The sequence below is a fragment of the Balaenoptera musculus genome, chromosome 3 (genome assembly GCF_009873245.2).
Source record: "Balaenoptera musculus isolate JJ_BM4_2016_0621 chromosome 3, mBalMus1.pri.v3, whole genome shotgun sequence".
In the NCBI taxonomy this organism is placed as follows: Eukaryota; Metazoa; Chordata; class Mammalia; order Artiodactyla; family Balaenopteridae; genus Balaenoptera; species Balaenoptera musculus.
The window spans coordinates 126,332,347-126,353,577 of NC_045787.1; the positions used below are offsets into that span (position 1 = coordinate 126,332,347).

At 50.9% G+C, this 21,231-nt stretch overlaps 1 protein-coding gene across 2 annotated transcripts in view; it reads right to left on the bottom strand.

Annotated features, from left to right (window-relative positions):
- ANXA6 (annexin A6) overlaps positions 1 to 21,231 on the bottom strand; it is a 54,854-nt gene that overhangs the window by 24,472 nt on the left and 9,151 nt on the right. For both annotated transcript variants that reach the window (XM_036846889.1, XM_036846888.1), the window contains exons 2-14: positions 20,764 to 20,807; positions 13,573 to 13,663; positions 12,767 to 12,861; positions 11,778 to 11,891; positions 10,743 to 10,833; positions 9,729 to 9,808; positions 7,679 to 7,735; positions 6,756 to 6,849; positions 6,232 to 6,327; positions 5,543 to 5,601; positions 4,167 to 4,289; positions 2,650 to 2,708; positions 1,151 to 1,229 (exon numbers count right to left, since the gene is read on the bottom strand). In XM_036846889.1, the coding sequence (XP_036702784.1) occupies positions 1,151 to 1,229; positions 2,650 to 2,708; positions 4,167 to 4,289; positions 5,543 to 5,601; positions 6,232 to 6,327; positions 6,756 to 6,849; positions 7,679 to 7,735; positions 9,729 to 9,808; positions 10,743 to 10,833; positions 11,778 to 11,891; positions 12,767 to 12,861; positions 13,573 to 13,663; positions 20,764 to 20,781 (1,056 nt within the window). In that variant the 5' untranslated portion in view covers positions 20,782 to 20,807. The remainder of the gene's footprint in view (positions 1 to 1,150; positions 1,230 to 2,649; positions 2,709 to 4,166; positions 4,290 to 5,542; positions 5,602 to 6,231; positions 6,328 to 6,755; positions 6,850 to 7,678; positions 7,736 to 9,728; positions 9,809 to 10,742; positions 10,834 to 11,777; positions 11,892 to 12,766; positions 12,862 to 13,572; positions 13,664 to 20,763; positions 20,808 to 21,231) is intronic.

The window sequence follows — 21,231 nt, forward strand, 5'->3', positions numbered from 1 at the left end:
TTCGTTCTTTGATATATCCCAAGAGCCTGCAGCAGTGCCTGACACAGGGGTAAGCTCTCAAAAAAAAAAATTTGCTCAAGGAATTAATGAATGAAAATAATTTTATATCACTATCATGAATAGAAAGTTGGTGTCATGTGCCATAAACTGATAATAACCCATGAAAATAAATGTCATAAAAACAAAAACCATGTTTTCAAATACCACCAAATTTAACAAGACACCGTTGCTTGCCAAAAGCTGTGAACCTGAAGCTAGCTCTCTCAGCTCTTTGTGAAAAGGGGAAATTAGCGACTATGGCAAAGATGAGGCACCAAACTGAGACTCCTTCTTTGACGTTAACAATAAGGTTGATGAAAGTGAAGTGGAGCAGCTTTCTCACTATGTGGAGTCAGGGTTATTTAATGCCATGGAGGTCCCCCTCCCCAGAAAAAAAACTCAATTCACTTCTCATATGACTTAAGATCATCTGCAATGACAGCTCTTGCCTTATAATTTGGGAAACGCTGTCCTAGAACATCAGAGCACAAGAGCCCTTGGAGGGCATCCAGACTGCCATGTCTAACAGCCTCGTCTGAGAGATGGAGACAGAGAGATGTGGGGACCTGCCGAAGGTAGCTAGCGAGCGAGCAATAGAGTCCTAGGTTCCAAATATTTTCGTAGGGGCCAAGTGCTACCAGAGTCCCTGGATGCGTTTGCCCTGAGTGCTTCTGTGAAACCTTTCCTTCTTGCCCTGTGCGGGCCCTGGGTCTGAGGATGGTCAGGATGACCAAGAATCACCCAGTGCACCCAGGGGTGCCCATCTGTTCTCAGCTTTCATGCCTCCAAAACCCAACTGTCGGACCCAGGATGGGATAGGCCCTGCTATTGAACCAACCAGGTCTCCAACTGGCAAGGTCTGTTAGTAGTTAGTGGGGCAGAACACTTCCCAGCGTGTGAGAGGTGAACGCAGGAATCAGATGCCAACACCAGAGTGCCCACCCTCCCATCCATCACTCCGCGGAGAACAGGAAGCTTCAAGACGTGAGACTCAACGTCTCGGGTTGGCCACCAGGGGGCAGCTGGGTGCCAACCAGAGCAGCAGGAAGGTGCGAGCGGAAGAGTGGAAGCTGCGGTCAAGAGGTCAAGCAGGAGGGGGGGAGGGTCTGACCTCTACTCGGGCCACTGCACTAAGTTCCCACATCTGATAGGCCACCTGCGCTGCCTCCGGGAAGAACTTGCCAGCAGCACTGGAATGGAGGGTGTTAGGGAGAGGACAGGAGGGAAGGTCATCGTGGGCAACACTCACACACACAACACACGCTTACACACACACACACACACACACACACACACTCATGCACACACACTCTAAGTAAATCCATCTGGCTTTCCCTTCTCTCCCGCCTGGGCCTCACCCATTCACCATAGCCCTCCCTCCACTTCTGAGAACCTTCTACCCTCTCTTGCGACCCCCCCTACCATGCTGGCTCTGAGCAGCAGCCTTCCTGGCGCCAGGCCCCATGCAGGAGATGATTTCTCTAGTCCCTCAACCTCCCCTTTCCTCTTTATAAAACGAGTGACTTCTATCCAAGTCTCCCCTCTCAGACATGTCCATGACCAGCTTAGGGCCACGCCATCTCTACCTCTCCTTCTGCCAAGCACCCCGGTTTATTAGTTGCCAGGTAAATATCTGCTGAACTGAATCAGCCCCTAAGGCGCTTAACAAAGGTAAACAGGAGGCTCTCGTATTCCCTACTTAACTGGATCGTTATAAGCCCCAGAGAAGGGAAATCAGAGTACCTGTAGTTCCTTTCCTAGCACCCAAATCTGGTCAAGTCATGCCCCAATTTAACGCCTCCAATGGCTGGCTCTCTGCTACCCTTAGGTGAGGTCCGTGTGCCAGGAAGAGGCCCCGGACCCTGCCCACCTCTCAGCCTCATCTCTCCCCAGCATGCTACAAAAGTGTGACCTCAGTTACATAAATGAACCAGGCGGTGCCTTCTCCTCTCTAGGCCCTCTCTCCACCCCAAACACTCTCCCTCCAGCCCCTGTCTTCACCTCTTCACCTTCCTCCTTGCGTCTCAGCCTCATTATCTCCAGGAGCCTCCCCGCCCTGTCTGGGATAGTGCACCCTCTGAGGGCTCTCAGAGGCTCGTATACTTCCCCATCATGTACATACACCCTGGTCTGTATGCCTTTCTAGGCCGGAGGCATCATCACTGTGCTTCCCCTCAATGCCTGCACGTGGAGAGTACTTAATACAGAGATGCTGAATAAACAAGCAGTCAGAGCAGGCATCTGTATTTTTTCCATTTAACAGATGATGAAACCGAGAAGCACCCGTGAAGAAAGTAGCAGGGCCTAGACCCTCATATTCTGATTCCTGGTCCACACCCCCAGACTGATTTCCAAGTTCACAGGAGTAGATGTCTCCATGTGTGGGAGACCACACTCATGTGCACATACATGGACATGCAGACTTTCACCTGTGTGGTGCTCTGACCTTCAGGGAATCCCCAAGCCCATCCAATCCATCATCCATCCATCCATCCATCCATCCATCCATCCATCCATCCATCCACCCATCCATCCAGATAAGGCCAAGAGAATCCTGACCGGCCACGCCTGAGGCCACACCCTCCAGCCCTGGGCCAGGAGGTCACTTACTCATCATCTCCCCCACACAGCTTCAGCAGAGTCTTCTTGTACTCGCCAGAGGTGTCGTTCTGGGGAGAAACACAGAGAGGTTACCTCTCACTCAGCCCTGGGATCCTCTCAGACAAGGAGGGGAGGTTCTCCCCCAAACAGGGGGAGGCTGACCACATAGTCACAGCAGCCCTGACTCTCCTCCTGTCTGGAGGTGGCTGAGACCAGAAAGTGGTGTACTGGTGAGTATTAACAACTGGCTGTCTGGGAAAAAAAGAAAAAAAAGCCCTGATTTGTAGCATTTGCCAATTTCCGTGGTGTAAATACCTCCAATGGACAATTCCAAGCTACCGATATGCCTTTACTGAACGTGGAATTAAGAAGAGATGCCTTCCCCAGACAGCTGGCCTCAGCACACCCCTGCCACCAGATAATCCCCAGCCGCGCTCTCCCACATGAAATAGTCCATAAAATAGGGCTCCCTGAGCAAAAACACTGGGAGTGCCAAAACCAAACAAACAAATGTACATTTGATAGACACAGCATATTCTACATCCCTCTTGGAGCCTCATAATGGACATACTATAGTGAAGGCTGTAAGAAGTTCTGAGGTAAAGAAGCTAACTTATCTTTGCTTATTCTACTTTTTCCCAAACGTTGTCCATGGGACATTTTTGCACACAATGCCTATACAATTCCTATTTAGAAATACACTTTGGGGGGCTTCTCTGGTGGCGCAGTGGTTAAGAATCTGCCTGCCAATGCAGGGGACATGGGTTCGATCCCTGGTCCGGGAAGACCCCACATACCGCGGAGCAACTGAGCCTGTGCGCCACAACTACTGAGCCTGTGCTCTAGAGCCCGTGAGCCACAACTACTGAAGCCCATGCGCCTAGAGCCCGTGCTCCGCAACAAGAGAAGCCACCGCAATGAGAAGCCCGAGCACCGCAACGAAGAGTAGGCCCCGCTCACTGCAACTAGAGAAAGCCTGCGTGCAGCAACAAAGACCCAACGCAGCCAAAAATCAATAAATCAATAAATAAATTTATAAAGAAAAAAAAAAAAGAAACACACTTTGGGAGCACAGCTTGAACTCAGAAAGCTTTATCCCACTCACCCGAAACAAGGAGAACCCAACCAGCTCTGCATCTGTCTCCTGTTTCCAGTCTCGTGGGCTGGACAGCCCAGAGTCATCACCTGGCCCAGGACCAACAGGTCCCAAATAAACCCTCCTTTGTGTTCTTCAGTGCCTCCTGCTGCCTTCAGGAGGCTGACCTCTCACTGCCCTAGGGATGGAGTCCTCAATCTGGATTCAACTTCATGCTCTTCACGGCCCCGCCCTGCCTTCCTCTAAAGAGGTGCCTCATGTCTTACAAGCACCCTGGACACTTGCTCCTCTGTTGGGCTGCCTTAAATTCCCTGAAGGTGCCACAGGCTGAGGCTCCTGGAATCCCCATGAGATGCCCAGCTTTCCAGGACAGTGCCTTTTCTCTTGGGAGAGCTCCCCAGCCCTCTCTGTACCACCGTGAGTGCCTCACCTTGATCATGCTGTACAGGGACTTTTCATATTTCGTCCGGAATATCTCCCGGATGTCAAGCATGTCCAGCTCACTGCGGGAGACCATGATGCGGATCAGGGTGTTGTCCCGAGTCCCCAGCCCCTGCAAGACAAGCGGGTTTGGGGGACGGGGAGTTGAGAGGAGGCTGGAGTGCTGACAGCCCCCAGCTCAACTGAAAATACAACTTTTTGTGATAAAATGTTAAAATTAAGAACGAAAGAAGCAAATTGCCAATCCCTCCAAAGCTCCCTGTGTGTCCCTCCTGCTTTTATCTCCTTCCTCCCCCCACCTCATGTCATTCCCATCCTTGATAATTTTACCTAACTTTGTAACTCTAAGGAATACGTCGTTTAGGTTTGCACATTTTGGAACTCTGTAAATACACCACTATGCATTTATTTGTCCATGCTGCTCCTGATGGACACTGGGTTGTTTCTAGTTCTTTCATAATATGGACAATACTGCTATGAACGTTCTTATGAACACATCATACAGGCAAACGTCTCTGCGGGGCCCAGCTGTCCAGCTCACTCTGGCTCTGGAAGACAGAGGATGGGCTACAGGCCACTTGTCCTTGTGGGATCGCCATGCAGGGACTTTGGGCCTATGGCCTCTGGCAACAAATGACTGTGTTCATTCAGCCTGGTGCACTATGGAAATATCACCACTTTCTGTGTGTCATGTGTGTAAAGTCCTGGGAAGCACTATCCTCAGTACCCGGGTCCCAGGGATGAACATCACGAATCTTGGCAGAAAATGCCAAAGTGTTTTTCACTTTTTTACGTACATTGTATATAAACATTCTGTTTAATAGTATTTAAAAAGCATGGGCTTCCGATTGGGATTGACATATACACACTACTATGTATAAAATAGATACCTAATAAGGACCTACTGTATAGCACAGGGAACTCTACTCAATACTCTGTAACGGCCTATCTGGGAAAAGAATCTAAAAAAGAGATGTATGTATAACAGATTCACTTTGCTGTACACCTGAAACTAACACAACAGTGTAAATCAACTATACTCCAATAAAAATTAAAAAAAAAAAAAGAAAAAAAGCATGGGCTTCCAACCCAGCTGGCTAGCTGGATCGGGTACAGGCGGTCACTGCACCCTCTGATCAATCATGAGGACAGGGCAGGTACTGGGTGGGCAGGTGTGTGACCAGGCAGCACTCCAGGCTCTGGAGCTCACCTGGGACAAAGTGCCATCACGCTGTCCTGTGGTCAACGCCTTGAACACTCTCTTTGGCCGGTGGACCCCAAGGATTTGCCAGACACCCGACAGTCCTGCGGAGGCTTGCAGAGCCCCCATCCCCCTACCTCATTCACATCAACCCCACCACGCACCTTCATGGCCTTGAAGAGCCTCTCAGCAAAATACTCTGGGGTGCTCCGGATGCACTTCACTGAGAAGAGGGGGGAAGAGGTAGTTATTCTGGCTGCCTCGGAAGGATGAAGGGGTGGCCCGAGCCCTTTTTTGTTTCCATTCCTTGGGGGCCACCAAGTTCAAACCTGGGAAGAACCTGGTTCCTGATAAGCCGCAGTCCTAGAGCACCCCAGACCCACCACTTTTATCACAAACCCAGGGGATAGAGAAATTGGGAAATGGGCCTGTTGTAATGTGGGGAGTGCACTGCAAGGACCCCCTTCCACTTTCTGGTCCTTCGGGGTTTCACAGGGAACTGGGTCAGATGGGGAAGCATCTGGGATGGGGCTGGGAAAGGTAGTTCCTCAACAGAAAGGTACCGGCTGAACCTCTGGATCTTGCTGGCAGAGCGCGGTAGAACCTGACTACTTTAAATAGGGTTGGTGGGGGATAGCTCTGGGCAAGATGAGGCCTGGGCCGTAGCTCTCCCCCAAGAAACACATACACACAACCTACCCCAGGCTCAGACATACTGACTCTTGAAGTGTCTGGCTTGCAAACAGACAATCTGGTTTTCTCCTTCCCACCTCCATACCATACAATTCCCATGTTCCCGGGTCAGAATCCCTGAATCCCTCCAAGGCCCTGGGAATGCAATGTCAGGACGTACCCGTAGCAAGCATCAGCTTCTCAAAGTCCCCGGACAGCTCCCCTCGGATGCTGGCTTCGATCGGCTTCCCCGTGGTCTTCAGATACTCATCAAACACTGAGTCCGACAGAGAGAAAGGGGTGTCAAGAGCACCCCCATAACACTGGAAGGAATGGGGACTTCAGAAGGGGAGGCACAGTGGCCAGGACCAGAGTGCCACCATGAAGGCAGGGCTGGCACTTAGGGAGGGTCAGGGAGGTCGTGCACATCACCAGCCACCATGCAGCCTCGCTGCGTCCGCTGTGAGGGACTGTGTACACCTCCTGCTCCAACATGAAGACAGGACTGGTACTGAGACGGAGGGGCTGAACATCCTGTTAAGGCCTCTCATGAGGGCCTATACAAACCACCGTCTAATAAAATCAAGACTAGTGTTTGGGCTGTGGACGAGGCAGCGATCATGCTCCCTTAGCAGAAAAGGAAAAGAGAAAGGAAATCTTGGCGTAACTCTAAGGGGGCAGCTGTAGGTCTTCCCTGGAGCTTACCCAACCGAAGGTGCTGCTTGCTGCGATTTCCCAAAATGTAAATGAACTGGGCTTCATCTGTTCCCCATTTCAGTTCCCCTGCCTCATACAGGTCCTGAAGGGGAAGAGGTGGGACTTAACTAAAAGAGGAAACCGCAGGAGACAGAACTCACCAGCCAAGCCACTCAGAACTGCTGCCAGATTCCTGAACATGCCAGTAATTGGTAGCCTCAGGACATCTGCATACACCTGTACAGCTTTCTCCCTTTCTTTCTGGGGAAACTCCTACTCAAACTTCAGGGCCCAGATTAAACGTCCCACCTGTTCTCAAAGCACTTCCTGATGTCCCTAGGCAGAGTTCTCTTTCCTTCCCTCCCTCTTCTAGGCTTCCTGTTTCTTTATAGCTTTGATCCAGTGTATATTATAATATTTATATGCCTTGCTTCCCACTATGACATGGGTTCCTCAAGAACAGGAATTATGTCTTATATTCTCTGTATCTACTGCTGCAGTGTTACTGGCACATAGTGGGAGCTCAAAACACCTGGAATGTATGGTGTATCCATAGGGAAGGTGTTTGTGTGATTAATATATGCCTGTCTCCCCAGTGCTGTCTGACTTTGTTCATTTAGGATTCCCCAATGCTTGGCAGAATGCCTGGCACATAGTAAGTGTTCAATAAATATTAATTAACTGAATGAATAAATGAACAAATGATGAAAAGCTCCAAAATACATCTCACCAACTTTACATACTGTGTACCTTTGAAAGCTAACTTAAGTCCTTTCTTCAACAAAGCACTGTATAAATGATGGCTGTGAGTCAGTTATTTCTGGTATCTGATGCAAATTACTTTGCCTCCAGCCCTTCCCTGGATGCCCAACCTCTCCCTTCTCTCAGGGCTGCCTCGCTGTGCCCGGGGACCTCCACTGGTGCTGATTTACCTGGACGTCCTGCTGCACCAGGTCCTCGCTCACTACATCATCCTCCTCCCTGGTTCCCTGGGCAGAAAGACAAGGAACACGTGGTTCAAATACCAGAGCCAGGACAAAGCCTGGATGCCAGTGGTGGAGACAGGGAGGACTGGGAAAACCGTGGTGGCCCAGAGTGTCCAGGAGAAGAGACTGACAGCAGCCACTGGATCAAGACCACAGCACCTGGGAATTCCCTGGTGGTCCAGTGGTTATGATCTGAGCTCTCACCGCTGAGGGCCTGGGTTCAATCCCTGGTTGAGGAAGTGAAATCCCACACGCCGCGCAGTGCAGCCAAAAAAAAAAAACAAAAAGAAAAAAAAACAGACCACAGCATCTATTTTGCAGCAAATCATAGGGCCCCTCCCACTGGCTTCTCCCTCATCCTTGGAGCTTGGACCAAACACGGGAGTCCTGAGAATAACCAATGTCTTCCTAGGTGCCTCCACCCCAGAGGAAGCCTTGTAATGAGAACATCTCTGAGGATAGGACTCCTGCCACAAGTCCTGGCATGGCCCACGAGGCCATCCAACAATATCATAGGGGTCAAAGGTCTGCATATTTGCATTCTGTTAGGGGCTCCCATATCTTAACCCAAGGAATTCACCAATGAGGATTTGAGACTGGGGGCCTGAGATCTGAGCTCACAAGCTGTGAAGGCACCAAATCCTATTTGTGTTCCTGTCACTCCACCCACGCCCTATGCCCCATCAGACAGAGGGGGATACTCATGGGGGCCAGGGGCCAGCCATACTGGGCTCCTAGTTATGTGGGCAGAGGTCAAGCCTACGCTTATCTCCTGTTCCCCCTGAACTGTGCATTTCAGGATCTCAAACCCCCTGGTTCTCTTTGGGAGTCAGCCTAAGGAGACAGAGCCGGTACGCTTACAATCTGTGCCATGTAACCGCCTGCTAGATGTTAGATACTGAGGAGGCCACATCCTTGACTCCAAGATACAGGCTGGAACGCTCCTGTCCGGAACATGCGCTTTGAAAATGGGGGCAAAGGCCACGCTTTCCCACTCTTGAAGATCATCTCCTGATAATTCCGCAGCTGCTTAATACGGAATGAGGATAGTTATGGTAACAAGAGGAAGAGAACGGGGAGCAGCTGCTGTAAAACGGGGGGAGGGAGGGCAATGAAAGAAACAAAGAGGTGGCTTTATATATAAAGCTCCCTAAAAGTTTGGTCCTTGGAGCTGGACTTGAGATACCTCAATGCCTGTTCCCAAGGGGCCAGCGGTCACAGAGGTTCCCATGGGGCTGGGCAGGGAGAGGATAAGCAGCAGGGTGGGATGTGTACTCCAGACACCGCAGTCGTGCAGAATGCAGGCCTGCTGTTGCCAGAGCTTTCGATTACTCAAAAGAATCTAGAGATCTGGTTTTGGACCAAAATCTCCCTAGTTTTAAATGTTAGCAACTAACTCAAAGTGGTTTTTTTATAAAAAACGTATGTGGGGGGAAATGAACAAAGGAAAAAACCCAACTTGGGCAGGCAGAACTCAGCCATGGACACCAGTGTGCAGCATCTTTATGCTCTCTTTTTTTGTCATCCGTGGGTGGGAGGGAGTAGCAGGGCTTGGCTACGGGGGAATGCCACGCAGGCAGCTCCAGAGATGCTATGCCCCCGCTGGCGCCCCTGCTGGTGAGCTCAGGTAGGTGCAGTGGCTGGGGAAGCCATGGCAGGAGCGAGGCTGGAGAGGAGGGGGAAGGGGTATGTGTGGAGAGAGGAAGGAGGACACAGGAGCACAAGAGAGACAGGGTATGTGAAAAGAAATGCAGGTCAATAGACCCTGGACGCTCAGATTCCACACCCAGGTGAGCCAGAGAGAAACCATCTCAAGTTTGAGGATAAGATGGGCAGAGGGGGAGGGGAGGCCACAAAACACCAAGGAGGACTTTACATGTGCAGAACCACCAAGGAGGCCCTCACGGGCCACCCTGTTTGAGAAAACAGGGAGAAGGTGCTCACAGTCCCCTGCACCCTGGCAGAGAGCTTGGGGAGGGCCCCAAGGTGGACCAACCTGCAGCAGGACCACGAGCATCTTCTGGAAGTGACCAGAGGTGTCCCCAATGATGTCAGCCTCCAGGTCTCGCTCGTAGGCTGCGGGGAAGGAACACAAGCTCTAGCCTCATCCCCAGGACACCCCACGAAACCAGGATAAAAGTCCCTGCTGCCCCTAAAATGATCAGATATTTGTTACAAATTCCCAGACCCAGTCTCCATGACAGCCATGGCAAGACCCAGGGCGTATTTTCACAGTTCTCTGTACTGACCCATGATGTGATGAGATGGAATCTGCCCACGTCTCTCTATCCCCACCTGCGCTGTCCTACCCCAGACACCATCGTCACTCACCTGGACAGTGGCTACAGTCTTCTGACTGTTCTCTCTGCTTCTCCAATCCACAGCAACATGGGTGACTGTCTTAAAGCCCACATTCATCGTGGGCTCCTCTGTTTCCCACTGGGCTTGGAATAAACATTGTCTCTCTCTCTTGGCCTACACGGCCCTGTGTAATCCTGTCCTGCCCTCTACTGCTCTAGCCTCGCACGGGATACCAGGCTTATTCTGCTCGAGGGCCTTTGGTCTTGCCATTCCCTCTCCTGGGTCTTCTTCCCCACTCTGTGTACAACTGGATCCTTCTCGTTTCCTCCCAAGACAGGCTTCCCTGACCACCTGTCTGAAGCACGTCCTCCCCAGTTAAAGTTGGATGCTTGTTCTCTGTTTGTTTCTTTCATAACTCTTCACCACAACAAGTCATCATCATGTTCATTTGTTTACCTGTTTATTATCTGTATCCCTCGTTACCTCATTAATCTATAAGCTCTCAGGCAGGAACTATACGGATGCCCACCGCCATATCCTGAGAACCTAGCACACTGCCCAGCACAGAGCAGGTACTTATTGGATGGATGGACAGAACAGAGGGAAGGAGAAAAAAAGGTGAACGGGTAGAGTCTTAGGGTCCCTACTCTTGTGATCACCTTCATTACACATCTGAAAAACCCTGAACGGCCCCCCCTGCTCTTCTCACCATCTTTGTACGCTGCCACCAGCTGGTGGATCTGTTCGTTGGTCCGCGAAGCCAAGATCTCAATGAGGCACTTCTCATCGGTACCAATGCCCTGGGAGAAGGGAAGGGGCATGTGAGTCAAGGGTTGGGATGGGAGGCCACCAGCCCCGAGATGGGAACCTGGGGTGGTCAGAGCAAGGAAACCCGCAGCACTCAGGGTGCCCCTAACACAGCTCTTAGGCACCAAGCTGGAGCTGCTGCCCTGAGACAGGGGTTCTAGAGCCACCTCTGCCTGCAGCTTGCTTTGTGAGTGCTCATTAAAAAAACTTTATCTTTCTGCACCTCTCTTTTCTCATCTATAAAATGGAGATGATACTAGTTGCTCTACTGAACTCACAGGAAGAATGAGAAGGTGATAACCTCTTACCTGGCTAAGTTTATTAGTTAGAAACAAATTCATGTTTACTAGCTCATCTGAGGCAAAGAGCATAGCACTTTATAAACTGTAAAGTGCTAAGTACACTCAAGGGCATTTGGTCTCTCCCTGCTTGGTGGGGAGCGACTTTCTACCTCCACTAGCCTGGGCTGCTCCTCAGATCCTGAACACACCTCCTCAGCCGCTCCTGCCATTTCCTCTCCAGCCCACTCTGATCAACCAAATCCTCTCCAGGCTCTGGGCCCAGCTCGATCCTCTCATCTTCTGTGACGCCCTCTCCAGCCACCCCGAGCCCAGGGCCTGTCCTCATGACCTCCTTTAACATGCCCTTGGCCTTTGGGTGTTGGACACAATCTGTCTCCACTTCCCTGTGTCCTGCTTCCTCGGGACTGTAAGCTGCTGGGGTGGGCGTGTGGGCCTCACACCGACACCTGTCCCACCTCTGTCCATCTGGAGGAGACCGTGGCGCCCCCCCCGGGATAAGATTTGGGCAAGCTGCCTCGAAGCAGGGCACACGTGCGGGGTGGGTGCAGGGCTCACTGAACGCTTGCTGGAGAGGTTGGAACCTCCCATTAACCACGCCCCCAACCCTCACACATGCGCAGACCCAGGCTTCATACCGAGATGGCGTCTTTAATTTCTTTGGCATCGCTATAGGCAGGTGGCCTCATGAGACCCACAATCAGTCGTTCAAACTTCCCTGTCAGCTCGTACTTCAAGTCTGCAATGAGGTCCTGGTTGCGGGGCAGAGGGAGGAGGAGATGGAAGAGCAGTTATAATGATAAGAATTACATTTAATGAGCACTTACTCTGTACAGGCACTGGGCTAAGTAATCTCACTTAATCCTCATTCGTGGAGGTACATACTATCATCAGCCTTCAGAAATGGGTTTAGAGACATCAGGTAACCTGCCCAGAGGCACGCAGCTAGCAAATGGCAGGATTCAAGTCCACAGCACTGTGCCTCTTCCCTGCCGTGTTCTGTTTACTTGTTCACTGTGTGTCTCTCCCACGGTCCGTGAGTCCATAGGGTTAACACCCTCAGGTCTTATTCACCTGTGTAGCCCTAACCCCTAACACAGTGCCCAGCGTGAAGCAGGTGCTCTAGATGTTCCAGTGGCTGAATGGTCCCTGCCTGAGAGAAGAAAAAAGGAGGGGACTTCCCTGGTGGCGCAGTGGTTAAGAATCCGCCTGCCAATGCAGGGGACACAAGTTTGATCCCTGGTCCAGGAAGATCCCACATGCCACGGAGCAACTAAGCGCCACAACTACTGAGCCTGCGCTCTAGAGCCCGTGCGCCACAACTACTGAGCCCACGCGCCCACAACTACTTAAGCCCTTGCTCCGCAGCAAGAGAAGCCACCGCAATGAGACGCCCACGCACCGCAATGAAGAGTAGCCCCAGCTTGCCACAACTACAGAAAGCACGTGCACAGCAACGAAGACCCAACACAGCCAAAAAAAAAGAAAAAGAAAAAGAAAAAGAAAAGGGCAGAACTGCCAGCACAGAGGCTGACCTGGAGTAAAATACTCAGGAAAGGCCCTGAACACACAGGTGAATGAAATCATTCACCCCCCATCCCACCTTTCCTCTGGTTGCCATGGTTACCTTGCCATAGAGGGACTTGTAGTTCTGGCAGATCTCCTGCCTCTGCCTGTTGCTCCGGGAAGTAATCAGCTCCAGTATGGCCTCCTTGTCACTGCCTAGAAGAGGGGAGGCACCTGTCACCCTACCCCAACCTGCCTCCAGGAAGCCCGCCAGGGCTGCTCCCTGCAAGTCCTCAGCATCAGCCTTCTGCTCGCGTGAGGCAGTGACGTTGGAGGGGGGATCTATGGGGACCTGACAAGCCACCACTGACAGAGATCCTAGCACATGTAGTATCTGAGCTCAGAGGGCCCGTGATCCAGCTCCTCATCACACGGATAAGGAAACTGAGGCCCAGAAAGGAGCAACGACTCACCCAAGGTCTCCCAATGAGCCTGGCTTAGAAAAACCCAGGTGTCCTAACGCCCAGGACAGGGTTCTTTCAGTGACAGGGAAAAGAAAAGAGAATAATAAGCAGCAAATTCAGGGTAGTGCTTACCCCCAAGGGAAAAGACAGAGTGATGCTATCAGGAGGGGGACCTACCATGAAGGTTTCAACTGTATGAGGAAGCAAGTGCTATTTCTCAAGTTGGGTGGCAGGTCTATGGGTAAAGTTTCTCCTACTCCTTAGATCTTTTTATTCGTCTGGAACAGTTCATTATAAAATTATAGTAATAAAAAGAGGAGACCAAAGAATGACTGAGTACATCTCACCATCCCACCCCACCGCCCACCCAAAGGGCTATCCTTTTGGTATGGGGACACGCTCAAGCCCAGTTGAATCCTGCTTCTCTTCCTTGGGGCCCCGCTCCTGGCGGCCGAGCACCCACCGAAGCCCTTCATGGCGTTGTACAGAGTGTCGGCATCCTGGCTGGGGTCGAAGTCCGGGAAGTTGTGAATGGAGCCCCGGTACTTGGCACCCTGTGGAGAGAACAGCAGAGGGTGAGGTGCTGGCCCTGAACGGGGTTCCCAGCCCTAGCCACAGGATAAAGGTCCCCGCTGTCCCTAAAATGATCAGATATTTGTCACGAATCCCCAAACCCAGTCCCCATAACGGCCACGGCAAGACCCAGGGGTGTATTTTCACAGTTCTCTGAAGAGACCCAGGACACGGTGAGATGGGATCTGCCTACTTCTCTCCATCCCCACCTGCACTGTCCTGCCCCAGACACCGTCGTCGCTCACCTGGAGCGTGGCTGAGCTCCCCGCCCCTAAAACGGAGCGCTGGCTACAGAAAGCCCAGGCAAGGGTACGGAGGACTCTCCCTGTACCTCCTGCCACCGCCTGCCCCAAGGGTGGTGCCATTTCCCCACGGGAGGAGAGCTCAGCCAAGCCCCCGGCTCTGCACCACTTTCCCAGGACCCAGGAGAGATAAAAGCCAGACTGAGTGCAGGGGGTGGGAATGATTCCTGCAAAAGTAACCAGAGCCCCACATATGTTTACGGCACTTTACGGTGTACAAAGCCCTTTCACCTCCATGAGTGTGATTTTTTTAGTGTCTTGTAGAAGCGCTTAAGATGATCTCTATCACGGAAACAAAGAAACCAAGCCCCACAAAGGGAAGCCACTCGCTGGGGTCACACAGAACCCACATCTCTGTCCAGTTCCCCTTTGCTCTCTAGCTCCAGAAACCTTGCAGCTGCCAGCTTCTGAGGGTGGGGTCCTGGCCCAGGGTGGGGGGCCCAGAGCCACCCTCAGAATCAACACCCAGATGAGGTGCTGCTCTTCTGGGCCCAGTGAACTGAGCCATGAACTGGCATCTGAGGACAAGCTGGCTGGGTCCTTGGGACAAAGGCGGGGAGAGGCAGAGTCAGAGAATCTTAGACATCGAAGCTGAATGCACAATGGGTTGGTTCACAGAGAAGTCAGATATGGGTCAGCCATGGGGCCCCGGAGAGCAGCGACAGCTGGGATAGCTGCGGATGCCAGAGCCCAGGGCACTAAGCACACAGTGCAGTGACAGGGCACTTAGCCTGTGCCAGGTCCGATGCGAAGGGCTGAAGATTCAGGGAGAAAGAAGACCCGAGCCTGACTTTCATGAGCTTCTGACCCAGTGGAGGAGAGAGACTAGAACACAAATTAGCATAGAGCTCGCAATAAATACCCCATGACAAAGGCAAAGCAACTTGGGAAAACAGTGGAGGGCAATTCCAGCTGGATGAGGGAACCAGGACAGGCTTCATGGGAGGGGCGAGGTGGCTCGCATAACTGTGCCTAGAGCAGTAAGAAGTGCACGGCAGCAAATGAGCCTCCGACCACGTCCTGTGTCTCCCAGCACCTGCACTGCAGGACCTGGCCTGGCATTTGAACGCTCTGTTGGTTTATGTCAGCCGTTGCTGGCTCCTCCAAGGTATGCATGCGTGGGTGCAGGGTTGCTATTTAAAGTTCTGGCAGGGAGGATGACCAGAAAGGGACACGGCCCTCTTCCCGCCACCTGTGAATCCCCTGCAACCTGATCACACCGCTGGGCAGAGAAAGAAAGAGTAACACACGCCAGATACCCAGACCAGAAAAGAGATACTCCCTTTAGAAAGCTCCACGCGTATCTGTCTTGCTCACTGATGTATTCCCAGCAGCTAGCTCAAGGCTTGCCACAACTAGGCACTATTTCTTTCCTAGGTGGATAGGTGTATGGGCGGATACATGACTGTGAACATACCCTGAGCAATCAAAGAAGACTTCCTGGAGGGGAAGGCTAAGCTGAGCCCTAAAGGATGAGCAACAGCTGGCCCAAGGGGTGGGGGAGGGAAGGAAAAGGCTTCATACAGAGAAACAGCATGGCAAAGGCCTGGAGCCGAGAGCACACAAGAACAGTCAGGAAAGCAAGCCCAGATTCTTCAGGGCTATTGCGGATGCCCAAAGTTGCCAAGATCGTGGGATTGTAAGTGGCCAGGAGAGAAGGAGGAGGAGAGGGGAAGGATGGAAGTGGAGCCCCCAGGAAGAAGGGAAGAGGTCCCAGCAGTAAGCTGACACCTTCTCTCCTGCTGCTGCTACTCCTCCTCCCTCTCTTCCCTCCTCACCCAGTGCAGTGGTTGAGGCAGCATTTGGGGCAGAGGCTGCACCTGAAAGCTGAGGCAATGCCATGCTGGAGGACAGAAGTCTAACAGCTGACACAAGGCCCGATCAAAACGCTCCCTTAGAGGCGGGCTTGGCCAGCTGCAAGTCAGTCTCTCTCCCATGTGGGTCTTTGCACAACAATAATAAGTAGCCTTGCTTTGCATTTCTCTAATGATTAATGATGTTGAGCATTCTTTCATGTGTTTGTTGGCAATCTGTATATCTTCTTTGGAGAAATGTCTATTTAGGTCTTCTGCCCATTTTTGGATTGGGTTGTTTGTTTTTTTGATTTTGAGCTGCATGAGCTGCTTGTAAATTTTGGAGATTAATCCTTTGTCCGTTGCTTCATTTGCAAATATTTTCTCCCATTCTGAGGGTTGTCTTTTGGTCTTGTTTATGGTTTCCTTTGCTGTGCAAAAGCTTTTAAGTTTCATTAGGTCCCATTTGTTTATTTTTGTTTTTATTTCCATTTCTCTAGGAGGTGGGTCAAAGAGGATCTTGCTGTGATTTATGTCATAGAGTGTTCTGCCTATGTTTTCCTCTAAGAGTTTGATAGTGTCTGGCCTTACATTTAGGTCTTTAATCCATTTTGAGTTTATTTTTGTGTATGATGTTAGGGAGTGTTCTAATTTCATACTTTTACATGTACCTGTCCAGTTTTCCCAGCACCACTTATTGAAGAGGCTGTCTTTTCTCCATTGTATATTCTTGCCTCCTTTATCAAAGATAAGGTGACCATATGTGTGTGGGTTTATCTCTGGGCTTTCTACCCTGTTCCATTGATCTATATTTCTGTTTTTGTGCCAGTACCATACTGTCTTGATTACTGTAGCTTTGTAGTATAGTCTGAATGAGATATCATCCCACACCGGTCAGAATGGCCATCATTAAAAAATCTAGAAACAATAAATGCTGGAGATGGTGTGGAGAAAAGGGAACACTCTTGCACTGTTGGTGGGAATGTAAATTGACACAGCCACTATGGAGAACAGTATGGAGGTTCCTTAAAAAACTAAAAATAGAACTACCATACAAGCCAGCAATCCCACTACTGGGCATATACCCTGAGAAAACCAGAATTCAAAAAGAGTCATGTACCAAAATGTTCATTGCAGCTCTATTTACAATAGCCAGGACATGGAAGCAACCTAAGTGTCCATCAACAGATGAATGGATAAAGAAGATGTGGCACGTATATACAGTGGAATATTGCTCAGCCATAAAAAGAAACGAAATTGAGTTATTTGTACTGAGGTGGATGGACCTAGAGTCTGTCACACAGAGTGAAGTAAGTCAGAAAGAGAAAAACAAATACCGTATGCTAACACATATATATGGAATCTAAGGAAAAAAAAAAAAGTCATGAAAAACCTAGGGGCAAGATGGGAATAAAGACACAGACCTACTAGAGAACGGACTTGAGGATATGGGGAGGGGGAAGGGTAAGATGTGACAAAGTGAGGGAGTGGCATGGACATATATACACTACCAAATGTAAAATAGATAGCTAGTGGGAAGCAGCTGCATAGCACAGGGAGATCAGCTCGGTGCTTTGTGACCACCTAGAGGGGTGGGATAGGGAGGGTGGGAGGGAGGGAGACGCAAGAGGGAAGAGATATGGGAACATATGTATATGTATAACTGATTCACTTTATTATAAAGCAGAAACTAACACAGCATTGTAAAGCAATTATACTCCAATAAAGACGTTAAAAAAATAAAAATAAAAAGAATAAGTAGGCTGTCAGACTAGTTATCCCAGCACCCTGCAGGATCACAGCCATGGGGAGAGGGTGGCGCAGGGGGGCCCCAGCACTGGTCACATTTAGAGATGCAGGGACAGTCCTTCAAATCACCCAGGTTTCCCAACATTGGTCATTCTCACACCAACCTGGTGAATTTGCATCTCCAAGTGCCACCTGCACAGCTGTCCCCACTTCTCCCCCTCACCCTGACTGCCTGCCACTCCTCCGGCACACAGGTTCCTGGCCTCAAGTACCCACGAGGGGAGGGGAGAGAAGAGGAGAAAGGACTTTCCACCCTGAAATATTCAGCAGGCCCCGATGCCAGCTGGTGAGCAGCCTGGACCCCAGGCTCCACCCAGGCTGCTGCTAGAGCAGGAGTCCCGAGGCCGCTCGGGAACCTAAGCCACATGAGTCAGAGAGGTGGCTGCCCAGCCAGGACTCCACCTGAGAGCCGCCTTGAGCGGGCCTGGCCCAGGCCTCCCCTCTGCAGCTCCTGGAGCTGCAGGCACCAACACCTGCCACTCTCGCCCTGTCCCCTAAACGTTCTTATGCTCACCTTCACGTTCAAACCCAGAACATCCCTGTGAAATGAAGGCCACAGAGCCATGCCTCTGGGCCTTTCTATGACGCCACACTATTTCTTTATGACTTTGGGCCTCAGGGTCTCCCCTTCTGGAAGGAAAGAGGGAGAACTGGCACAGAGATCACAGTAGAAGTAACTGGGGGCGACCTAGACCAGAGAAAAGAGGGAGTGGCTTGTTCTGTGCCTTTGTGTGTGTGTGTGTGTGTGTGTGTACACGTGTGTGCACGCATGTGTGTGTTGGGAAGGGGTGCACAGGAGCAGAGTTGGGGTGCTAATAATTGGGAGCATTAGACACAAACTTCAGCTCAGTGGAAGGAAGACCTTTCTCACTCTTCCCTAGCACAGGAAGTACCCGACTGATTCAACTTCGATTTTTCAAAAAGTGATACACTTTCAGTAGAAACTGTACTTCGAATTGTACATTTGGACCTTTTCCTGGGCTAGCGATATGCTGTAGGGTCCTCTCTCATGATGCTGGGCAGCACGAGCAAGCCGCAGCTCCCAGTCTGCCACGCGACCACGAGGGTGGTCACCTAATACACTGACGGCTATTCTGTACCCAGCCATTCCGGTTTTCACTTCAAGTACCGTATTCAATACATTAAATGAGATATTCAACACTCTATTATGAAATAGGCTGTGTGTTAGATGATTTAGCCCAACAGTAGGCTCATAGAAGAGTTCTGAGCACAGTTAAGGTAGGTGAAGCTAAGCTCTGATGTTCAGCGGGGTAGGTATGATTTAAATGCATTTTCATCTCATGATGTTTTCAACTAACCATGGGTTTACTGGGAGGTAACCCCATTGTAGGTCAAGGAAGATCTGTATTGTCTTCAGCCCCCTTCTTCTTTCCCCCGACCCTTGCACTCCAAGCATCCAAATTGCTTTTACTGCCCTGCACACACTACGTTCTCTCCCCTCTGCCCCTCTGTTCCAGCATCCCCTCTACCTAAAGCACTCTCAGCTCCCTTGTTCTTCCTCAAGTAGCTCTCTCCAGGCAGCTTGTCCTATTTCCTCAACCTGCGTGCCCCCAGAGCTCCTTTACTGCTCCCACCAGAGCATTAGCCCTGTGCATGGGGGCTCCAACTCATCCCACAGGATGAGGGACCCCCTAAGGCTCTGCCATCCTAGGACTCTTGCTTGTAGGATGTCTATGACTGCTGGTCCATGGTGACAAGAAAGCACAGGTCAGCTAGGCAGACAGCAGGGTCTGGGAGCACTGGTCCAGGAGTCCAAAGATGTGTGCCCTAGGTCCTGGCCACCCTGGTCTCCCAGGACCTGATCTGTCCGCTTGGGTCATCCAGAACCCTGCAATTCGAATGCCTCTCAGGAAGTAACTCTGGGATGATTACTCATGGGAAATGGGTAGCAATAACAACTATGCCTTGGATCTTTGTCTATAACCACTAGCACTCTCTCCTGGTCAGAGAGGCCACTTGTGCAAAGTGTGCTCCTCAGAGGCCAACAGGGAGGCCACGGCTAAGACTTTTTTGAGTACTGATCCTACATCATATAACACACTGCGCTCTTCAAAAATTGTGAATAGACATCCTTAAGGCCCTTGTTCATTGGATGGCAAGTCATGAAGATGGGGACAAAGTTTAGTTATCACTGAGCTCAATCACCTCATAATGGAAACTGGGGCCGCAGAGAAGGTAAAGAACTCACCCAAGAACACACAGCTCCTGTATTATGTCTGTGGCCAATAGCTCTATGATTGACATGAGGGACCAAAGGGGCCAAGTCAGGGGTCCCTTTGTTTTATTCTCCCTTTTCAACCCCACTGTTGCAGTGACCACATCTTTTTCTCTAAGGCCAGCCAACGGGGAACACTCTTAGGCAAACCCTGGCCCAGAACAACACCTAGCTCTGACCAAGGACGGAACCTAATCCTGGCCACACACAGGAGTAAAAGCTCCGATACACCTCAAATTCCACAGCCCAGCAAAGCACTCAGACAGCATGAAAGACTGGTGTCTCCCAAGCCAGGGAAACTTAATCCCAAATGCATGTGACAGAGAAGACCCAAATCCACCTCCAGAGCAGAGAGGACCCTCTAATGCTTTTGCCTATCCAGTATCCATCTCCCTTCCTGGGGGAACCACTCTTGGGCCAGGCAGTTCTGGTGGGACCAGCTCTACCGCCTGGATCCAAGTTACCCAGGCCCAGCCAATGAAATCCAAACCCAAGACTTTCCCTGGAATCGTTTGGTATAAATTATGTTGTATCCTGCACGCTGCCCAGGAAGCAGAATGGAAGCCTAGAGCTGCTGATGATAGCTAGTATGAACAATTAAGGAAGAATGTGTCCAAGAATGAAGCCACCCAGAGGAGGCCCGGTTCACGGAGGCAGAATCCTGACAATATCACGTGGGCCCCTGGATCCAGCCAGACCTGAAGCCCTGGGCTTCTCAGTCATGTGAGCCAATACACCTCCCTTCTGCTTAGGATGTTGTGTGTTGTCATTGGTCACTTGCATCTGAAAGAGCTATGACTTATAATAGGAGCAAGCACAGCCTGAGAACCTCTCCAGCTCCTTTCTAACTGAAGATACCAGGGATCTGTGCTGCAGGCCCAGTGACTCTAGGAGAAGCCCAGGCCCAGGGGAAGTACTATAGGAGGGGAAAGGCTCCTTACCTGTGCTAGTTTGGCCATGGTCTCGGGTTCTGCAGCAGAAAACACTGTGGAGAAAAAAGAAATGCCATGAGATTCCTCTGCACTCTGATTCCCTCCATTCTTTCCCCTAAATTTCCTCAGCCTCATTCCTTTCAAGGGAGAGTGTGCTCCCGCTGCTGTTTTCCTGCTGCCTCCAGCCTTTCAGGTTCAATCACACCCAAAGACCCAGCTCAGGGCCAGGCACAGTTTTTGGAGGATAATGGATGGACTAGCCAGTGTCCAGATACTCACACCAGGATGGGAAAGACTCTTGGAACCAGGAGAACTTGAAAGAGGGAAAGAGCACGACCACTAACCAGCACGATTCCTCCAGGCCATGCAGGGCACTTTCCCAGATGCTGTCTCACTTAATCCTCACAGCAAGCCTTCCTGGAGTCAAATTCCCCTTTTTTATAGATGAGGAAACTGAGGATGGGGGTTCAGGGAGGT